Raw genomic sequence first — 8,955 nt, forward strand, 5'->3', positions numbered from 1 at the left:
TCTATCTATCTATCTATCTATCTTTCTATCTATCTATCTATCTATCTATCTATCTATCTATCTATCTATCTATCTATCTATCTATCTATCTATCTATCTATCTATCTATCTTGTGCCATACAGCTATATGCATTTAATCAGTACCCCACCATAAATGTGTATATAATGTATGTTCAGTTTATAAGCGTACATACGTATATAGTTAATGATTTTAATGCACGGCAGATAGATCACTTCACCCTGATAATTTAATTACAGCTCCCAAGCTAACAATGTGTGTCACATTACTATAACATTATGTAGTAACAGGCTGTTTTGTTTTACAGGGCTCACCCTGTAAAACAATGGCAACATTATAGCTTCACTTATTCTGTGTTAGCGTATGACCCAGTAACAAGTTATTCGAAATTCAATTATAAAACTTGAACTACTTTTACTACAAAAATTATACTGTTCACACTAATACTTAGAATAATAACGTCATTTCTTGTTTTACTGTCTTCTCCTGTGTTGTGGTTGTAATACCTAGTACGATGCTGTCTCGGGGTATTTCCCAGGCAGAGTCATAAGGCAGGCAGCCAGGGTCAATGTAAGTGTAGTGGTGACAGTCAACACTCACGGACTCGATTACTTTCCATCGAACTTCGTAATGAGGTTTCTACAAAAGAGCAGATAAGGCCAAAGAAAATTCAAATATTTTTACATAAATTTTATATAAATTATGTAATGAGTCTACAGTCTTACAATTGAGAGGCTGTTTGTTCCAATGTTCCTCCCACCGTTTGTTACCATCATAATCTACAAAACCTTTTTACAAAGTGAATTTAAAGTGAATTACTTGCCATTGTGATACAACACACCACTGCACACAACAAAATGTGACCTCTGCTTTTAACCCATCACCAAAGTGAGCAGAGGGCAGCTCAAGCGCACGGGGAGCAGTGAGTGTACCTACAAGATTAAGGTTCCTTAACCTTGTAGGTACTACAACAGTCCTTTTAAGAACTCTAACTCCCATTACGTCACGATCAGTAACCTCTGCAACCTTTAAATTGGGGGGTCAGCCCAATATCGTTCTCTCTGTTCAGGACTTTCGCTCCGTAGGACCCTGATGATAAGAGAAACCTGCTCGTCTCAGAAGACTAAGAACCAACGCGCTTTTGTAGACACCATTGCCCACGGTGATAAATGATATAGTAGCGTCTTTTTCTTAACTGAGTTAACCGGTAATTAAGTTACCCCAGTAACATAGCGCTGCGACCAAAGCAGTTATTGGAAAGTTTAGAAGCGACAGGATTCCTTCTAACAGTAATCGTGTGAACCGGCACATCGACAGTCAGAGACCTTTCCTCCTGAAACTGACTTTCGGAGCCAAGAGGACTCTCTGCACACAGTGGAACCAGACGGACGTCCCCAGCTCTGGCAAGGACCCAAGAAGCGCGGACTTTCCACTACCCTCTAAATACGAGCAGACGTTCACTACAGTAAGGCTGGCAAAACAATAATTAAAGATAACTTTAACGATGCTTTAACATGGTTGTGTTATTAATTTGAGACTGGTTGATAACACCGAGTGCTCCTAAGCAGCACTCGACCCATTGTACCTACAACCTCCAAGCCACCACTGCCCCACTAAAGCACTAGTCAAAACCTTCCTTCACTGACAGGTGAATATTTTTGACAGGAACTCAAATGACATGAGTGAATTCTTCTAGGATAGTGCTTCTCAAATAGTGCGGCCCCCCTGGGGGGGGGGGTGGCGTGAGAGGCTTCCGATGAAATCTGGCTGGACAGTCACTAGGTGGCAGCAACTCATACGGTGATTTGTACAGATGTACAAATATACATGTTATCAGGTTCTCAATAGTATTTCAATTTGAGGGGGTGTGAAAACATTTCTGTCCCCAAGGGAGGGGAGGAGCATGACAGAAAAGAATTGAGAACCACTGTTCTAGGACAAGAAATAGGCAGATAACTTGTATGAAAAAACTAAGACGAAAAAATGGGTCAACTGACTTTTCTCCAGAGGGTGATTAGGATGATGAGGAAGAAGATGGCGACCAGAACCAGAACCAGGATAGACGACAGTACCGGCACCTGAGACAGGAGTGCTACGAAAGAGAGGTGAGAGGGAGAGAAAGGGAGACAAAAACAGGTCAGAAACAGAATGACTAGATACGGACAAATATGGATGATGCGCACCATGAACCACGTGTACCACCATTTCCAAAAATAGGAAAGTTGAGGGCAACTGGACGGACTAGGTTTGTTGAAGACGTTTCACTCTCTCATCCATGAGGCTTCTTCAGTTCAAGAAGCCGCTTGGATGAGAGGTGAAAGGTCTTCAAAAAAAAAAACAAAAAAAAAACATACTTTGTCCATTCTCTCAGTACAAAGAGTACAAAGTATAGGTCCATTCTCTCAGTACAAAGAGTACAAAGTACTCTTTGTACTGTGACATTACAATACAACTGTGACATTACAATACTAAGATCAGACTTACATGACACCACTCGAAGGTCTCTTACTCTGTGTCCAGCGGCATTTTTCACTTCACAACGAACCGAGGTCACCGAGGTCAAACTGGAGAGTCTCAACTCACTGCTTATCTACACGAAAGGAGACACACACTCCTGTCATTTTTTTCAGAATTACGTCTTTCCCTTCCCTCCGATGCCTTCGATACTTACCTGAGCAACACCGTTCTCCTTCACCCTGGTGATGTTTTCCCAGGCTGCTGTATGATTCTTCCAGCTGCAGCTACAGGATTTTTAAAAAAAAAAATGTTACTATAGAGACCGTTGCGTGTCTTAGTGTCTTTGAGTGTGCAGTTACCTTTTGGGGGTGTGACACGTGTACCAGGTAATGGTGGGGGGAGGAGCTCCCTCACAGACACACAACACAGATGTACCATTACTCTCTGACAGAGATACAATCCTGGGGGGTGCTGCCAACACACACGAGCACAAACACACCAAAAAGAAAGCATGTTATTAAATAAACATGTAATTCAGCAGCAGTCGTGTTGGTTTTGCTCATTTTCTCTTTTTTTCTAACTTTGGATTTGGAGGTTGAAGGTAACTTTCGCGACATCGTCATCGTTTAAAACAGTGGCAGCGTAGCTTCCTGTCTGCTCCACTTGGACATGGATGAAGGTCAGTTTGCTTGTATACCTGCAATTCAATCGATGAATAAATAAACGACAACCAAAGTTAACCAAACCGAACACACCAAACACAACTGAATACTCATAATATACAGTGTATACTTGTAATATACAAGGTATACAGTGGGTACGGAAAGTATTCAGAACCCTTTAAATTTGTCACTCTTTGTTTCATTGCAGCCATTTGCTAAAATAAAAAAAAAAGTTCATTTTATTTCTCATTAATGTACACTCAGCACCCCATCTTGACAGAAAAAACAGAAATGTAGAAATTTTTGCAAATTTATTAAAAAAGAAATTGTTCTTCGATCTCAGGCTGATCCTGCCACCATGAGTCAAAAAGTCAGACACAGCTGGACACTTGATAAGAGAGTACGTAGCATAGCAGACAAATTAATTCTATAGTCATGGTTAATAAATTATTAATGACTAATGACTAAATAGTCACCATTTGGTGAAAATCTAATCACATATTTTGTCATTATAATAAGTCATTACGGTGGCTTCCAACTGAAACGTAGGAGGGTGAGTTTCGGTAATTAGACCTTAGTGATAGCAAAAACAATCTGTGCTAATTAGGTCGTAGTACATGTAAAATTGTTATACTATTTTCCCCTTTACTTGAATTGGTCTGATACACATGAAAAGAGCACGTAAGCCATTATGGAACTTTCTATGCTTTCAATGTGGGTAGAGTTTTTTTGTTTTGTTTTCTCTGCACCAAATTAGTAGTTACACATGAAAAGAGCACGTAAGCCATTCTGGAACTTTCTATGCTTTCAATGCAGGTAGATTTTTTTAGTAATTAGTAATTGCTCAGTTTAAGGATTTTAGCACCAGCCAGGAAGTTTAAATAATTGTTTATTATATATTTATTTATCTGTCATGCATAAAGGCTAAGATGCTTTTACCAATTTCTACTACCATCCACTGGGGAAATGTGGGTATTGCATGAAAAAGGCAGAAATATATTAATGACAAAAATAAATTATATAATTTGGAAAAGTTTGGTGGCCGGATTAAAAAACTGAATGGGCCGCATTGGCCCCTGGGCCTTAGTTTCCCCATGCCTTGTTTAGTGTTTATCTGTATAAATTTTTTTTTTTTTTTTTTTTTTAACTGCTGGTTGTTTTAGCAACAAAATGTGTTCGGCTTGCTCTTGGAAGTTTGGCTAAACAACAATTCTGACCTGCTTCCGGAAAGATGTGTGGTGGTCACAATGCTTTCTTTCCCAACTGTCTCGTTGTCTCCTGTTGTCCATATAACGGTTGGGGCAGGGTAGGCATCAATTTCCAGGCTGAGTTCAACGGTATCATGGAGAAGTGATGACACGTTAGTGCCAGTTGAAGTGAATATATAACCTTGCTCTTTTGGAGAAAGATAAGGGTGAGGGTATAATTATGTCTGCATGTCAGTATGCACAGTACTGTATGTATTTCATGTGTGCGTTTGTGTACATGTACTCACGAAGTACAGTCACTGTAACATTTTTTGCCACTGTACTTCCCCGTTTTGGCTCCTTTACTTCACACATATAGATACCTACATAAACAAACAATCAGTTAGTGAATGAGTCCTGACACTGGCTGTCTTGTTATCCAGTCTTAAAATGGGAAAATTTGAGTTAACTTATGAAAGTGCTGTTAGCACGAGGCTAAAGATTTGTAAAATGAGTGAGAAACTGTAAAAGTATTGTGAGCTTTAACATAAAGTTACATTAAGTTGATGTTCACCTGTCAAAAATGCTAAGGTTTTGTAATAGCCTGTTGTTAGCATGTGGTTCAAGTTTTATAAATTTGCTAAACAGTTAGACTGCCCAAAGTCAACATATTATCACAATGCTCAAGTTTGAAAATCGGAGATTTTATTCTCAAAGCTAAGCTAAGCTTTTTTTTGTAGATTTTTTAGTTTATCTGTTAAATTATGTTAGCATAATGTCCAAGTGTCAACGTTCATTTTTGCTTTATTATCACACAGCTATACATTTGTAAAAGCTGTAGTAAACCTGAGATAACCTGTTAAAAATAGTGTAAACGTGTTAAAATGTTGTTAGCATTAAGTTACAGTCGTGATAATTGAAGCTAACCTGTCAAAAATGACGTTAGCACGAAGCTAAGGTGTTTGTAAACGTGGTGTATAATTATCGGTGTTGTTGACATGACTATAAACTCTTGCAAATTTGGAGCTACATAAGAGGTAACTCATCAAATGTGTCAATGTGTTTTTTTAAAACAGGTATCTTTTTGGTAAAATTTGAGTATATGTTAGTATATTGTATAGTGTTAGTATTATGTTATAATGAAGTAAAATTTGAGTTATTCTAACAAGAATGTTTAGCCTGAATCTAAGGTTTTGTAAACGTTTAGTTAACTTGTATGGTTCAATTTATGATGAAGTTTTTCTGTTTTTTTTATTTATTTTATTGCAGTTAACTTAACACTCAAGGTTTGGAAATTTGGAATTAACATTTGTGCAACAAATGTTGCATGGAACCACAACAATCACCAAATGAGCTGAGCTAAGCAGATAGCTTTCATTAGGGTCAGCCATGACTCAAGTATTATGTGACACATCAGAAAATAACACCATCTTTACGTAGTATCAGACTCATTATCATCACCCACCTGAATCTTCCAATGTCACGTTAGAAATGTTGATGAAAGAGCGAATTTGATTAGGCAGAAAGTCAGTGAGCGGCTCCACTTCCTAAAACACGAAATTCCAAATGTTACACAAGCACAGGTCCAAACATAAATGTTCAATGACAGTGACAGTCAGATACACATGAGTACCTTTTTGCGCGGAAAATCCCAATTGAAGTAAACGACGTCGGTCTCAGTGACTGTACAGTTGATCGTGAGAACTTCTCCCTGTTTCAGCAAAACGCTTGAAGCGGACAAATCCGCATGGATCACTTGCGGTGCTGAGTGAGTCAAATGTAGAAAGTAAAGGAAATTAGGCTAGATCGGGTTGATTTTTTTCATCAAATTAGATTGATTTGAATGAAAGATTTAACGATTGTTGTTTTTAAAACTCCGGAATTAATTGGCTAATTGCTTTTTCAATTCACACCAGAATCACAGCTATTCATTAAGAAGACTTTTTTTTGTCATCATGATGTTAACAAAATACCAAACAACCTGAATACCTTTGGGTCTATGAGTGTTTGGAGATATGCTAAGACAACATGAAAAGTCCTTAGTGGTTCATTCGAAGAGAGTCGTTTTCTTAGTCAGATTAACACACCGACAACACTGAAGACGTAGTACACCTGAGATTCCTTCTGCTGGTCACCGCGGGCCGCCATGCACACGTACGAGGTGTCATTCAGAGGACCCGTGAAGCCTTGGCTTGCTTCATATGTGAGATTGTAAACTGGCATCCTGCCCGGACGTTGGAACAGTGAAACATTCAGCTGTGGATCAGACACCGCACACGGGATAGTGTCTTGCTCCTCTTCCTTCATGATCACACCTGGACCTAGAGGGACGAACCATTCTTCTGGACCTGTTGGAGGTGATTTCCGGGTTAGGTAAACACACTTGTACGCAGTACGGAAGCGTATTGTCGCCACACTGAGAAAAACAAAATTGGCTCAGTTTCACGTAATTACGTTATAAGTTTCACGTAATTACGTTATAAGTTTCACGTTAGCAGCGTTTTTCAGTTGTTTTTCATCTAATATAAGGGTGCGCCGACTAGGGGCTGCGTCCTGGACTTCCTGTTCCTGTCCCCCCTTGTCAATTATTTGTATTGTTTTTATTGTCTATTCATGTTTTTTTTTTCTTGGAACGGGTTGTACAAACTAATTTCGTATCACCTCTGGTGCATATGACAATAAAGATTCCTTCCTTCCTTCCTTATTACGTGATAACTTTACAGTGGTCCCTCTCTATATCGCGGTTCTACATTCACTCCCTCAGTACATCGCGGATTTTTTAATCCAATCTTTAAACATTATTTTTTTTTTATTTCCAATATTTTTAATTTCCAATATTTTCATTTTCCTAGCCTACAAGGGAAAAACAGTATTTAAATAAACGAAAAGGCATTTTGCAACGCATACATACATACAGGGCAATAACGTAACAAACGTACGTACGTTTGGGGAATCTAAGATATATGTACTGTCCATATGGTGAGCATTTAATTAATGTAGGGTACCTCAATTGGACCTCAATGGGAAAATTCGCGAAGTGGAGTCGAGATAGTTATTATATACAGTAATTTACGTATATATTTACCCTTCACGAACCTCCCCACACTGTTATCAACAATCGAACAACAACAACAACAGTGCCACCATGTGTCCAATTGAGGTACCCTACATTAATTAAATTCTCATCATATGGACAGTACAGATGTTTTTTATGTTTTACCCTGTATGTATGTATGTGTTGCAAAATGTCTTTTCGTTTATTTAAATACTGTTTTCCCTTGTAGGCTAGAAAAATGAAAATATTGGAAATTAAAACATTTTTAATGTTTAAAGATTGGATTAAAAAATCCGCGATGTACTGAGTGAGCGAAATTAGAACCACGATATAGAGAGGGACCACTGTAAGGTGAACGTTATCACGAAATAACGTAAAACTTATCACGAAATAACGTAAAACTTATCACCTAATAACGTAAAACATACCACGAAATAACGTGAAACGTATCACGAAATAACGTGAAACGTATCACGAAATAACGTGAAACGTATCACGTAATAACGTGAAACTTATCACGTAATTACGTGAAACTGAGCCGATTTTTTTCTCTCAGTGTGGCAGCAATACGCTTCCGTACACTTGTGACCAATTAGTCATGCCACAGTAGTGTAATAACCAACGATTTAACAATAACCTCCTCCGGGTATAAAAATGTCAACATCTCTTCTCTGATTGGATGATGCCTCCTCACACGTGTACCTCCCCGAATTCTTCCAAGTGGCATTTATGAGCTGCAAAGTGCTGCTAGAGCCGTGGTTCTCTAACAGAACGCCATCGATAGGAGAATTTTCATTAGGTGTGTGCCACATCACACGACTCCACCCTCGACAAACCTTTAGAGAAACAGACAAGTACAATCGACTTTACTGCCCGGGAAGCTGACAGACCAGTCAACTGTACGACACACTTAAAAAGAATGTAGAAAGCTAATCACTGGACAACAACATACATTTTACTAACTCTAACCATAACATACTAGTATACAGTACAGTACTAGTACAGTGACGTGCGGTGAGGTTCAAGGCTGGTGAGGCACTGACTCCTGCGGAGTCAGATTTACAATTGTAAGAACCGAAAAGAGCATCTTATTTCTCTTGGATGTTGCATTGGTTTATTACCAGGTGATGCTGTTGGATGAATAGTGCAATAAGATGAAATAAGATCCATCAGCATTCCTCTTTTAACGACATTGACACCAACACAAACATATACACAGGAACATATCTTGTTCTACAAAGAATGTTTCTTTATACAAATGGACAGCGCGCCCCTTCTTGTGTCGAAGCAATTCATATTTACTGTAAACAAATTAAAAGTATAGCGATGAGTGCAGCACAAATTTAATTTTGACAACAAAACACCACTTGGATTTAGATCGGGGAGGCCGTTCTTCCCAATCATGCACCTCCAGGTGACACTGTCGCTGCCCACGTGGGCGTTGAAGTCCCCCAACAGGACGATGGAATCCCCGGGAGGAGCATTGTCCAGTACCTGGTACCCCTCCAGTACCCCTCCCAGTGCCTGCAAGAAGGCCGGGTATTCTACACTGCTATTCGGCCCGTAGGCCGAAAC

At 39.1% G+C, this 8,955-nt stretch overlaps 1 protein-coding gene across 2 annotated transcripts in view; it reads right to left on the reverse strand.

Moving 5' to 3' along the window:
• The window catches only part of LOC103392104 (platelet-derived growth factor receptor beta-like), a 20,943-nt gene that overhangs the window by 9,823 nt on the left and 2,165 nt on the right, over nt 1–8,955 (reverse strand). For both annotated transcript variants that reach the window (XM_008328645.2, XM_017035169.2), the window contains exons 3-14: nt 8,018–8,216; nt 6,413–6,673; nt 5,959–6,089; nt 5,791–5,872; nt 4,634–4,708; nt 4,356–4,533; nt 3,058–3,173; nt 2,836–2,947; nt 2,691–2,760; nt 2,504–2,609; nt 2,017–2,111; nt 526–658 (exon numbers count right to left, since the gene is read on the reverse strand). In XM_008328645.2, the coding sequence (XP_008326867.1) occupies nt 526–658; nt 2,017–2,111; nt 2,504–2,609; nt 2,691–2,760; nt 2,836–2,947; nt 3,058–3,173; nt 4,356–4,533; nt 4,634–4,708; nt 5,791–5,872; nt 5,959–6,089; nt 6,413–6,673; nt 8,018–8,216 (1,558 nt within the window). The remainder of the gene's footprint in view (nt 1–525; nt 659–2,016; nt 2,112–2,503; nt 2,610–2,690; nt 2,761–2,835; nt 2,948–3,057; nt 3,174–4,355; nt 4,534–4,633; nt 4,709–5,790; nt 5,873–5,958; nt 6,090–6,412; nt 6,674–8,017; nt 8,217–8,955) is intronic.

Source organism: Cynoglossus semilaevis, chromosome 1 (assembly GCF_000523025.1).
Source record: "Cynoglossus semilaevis isolate Cse_v1.0 chromosome 1, Cse_v1.0, whole genome shotgun sequence".
NCBI lineage: Eukaryota > Metazoa > Chordata > Actinopteri > Pleuronectiformes > Cynoglossidae > Cynoglossus > Cynoglossus semilaevis.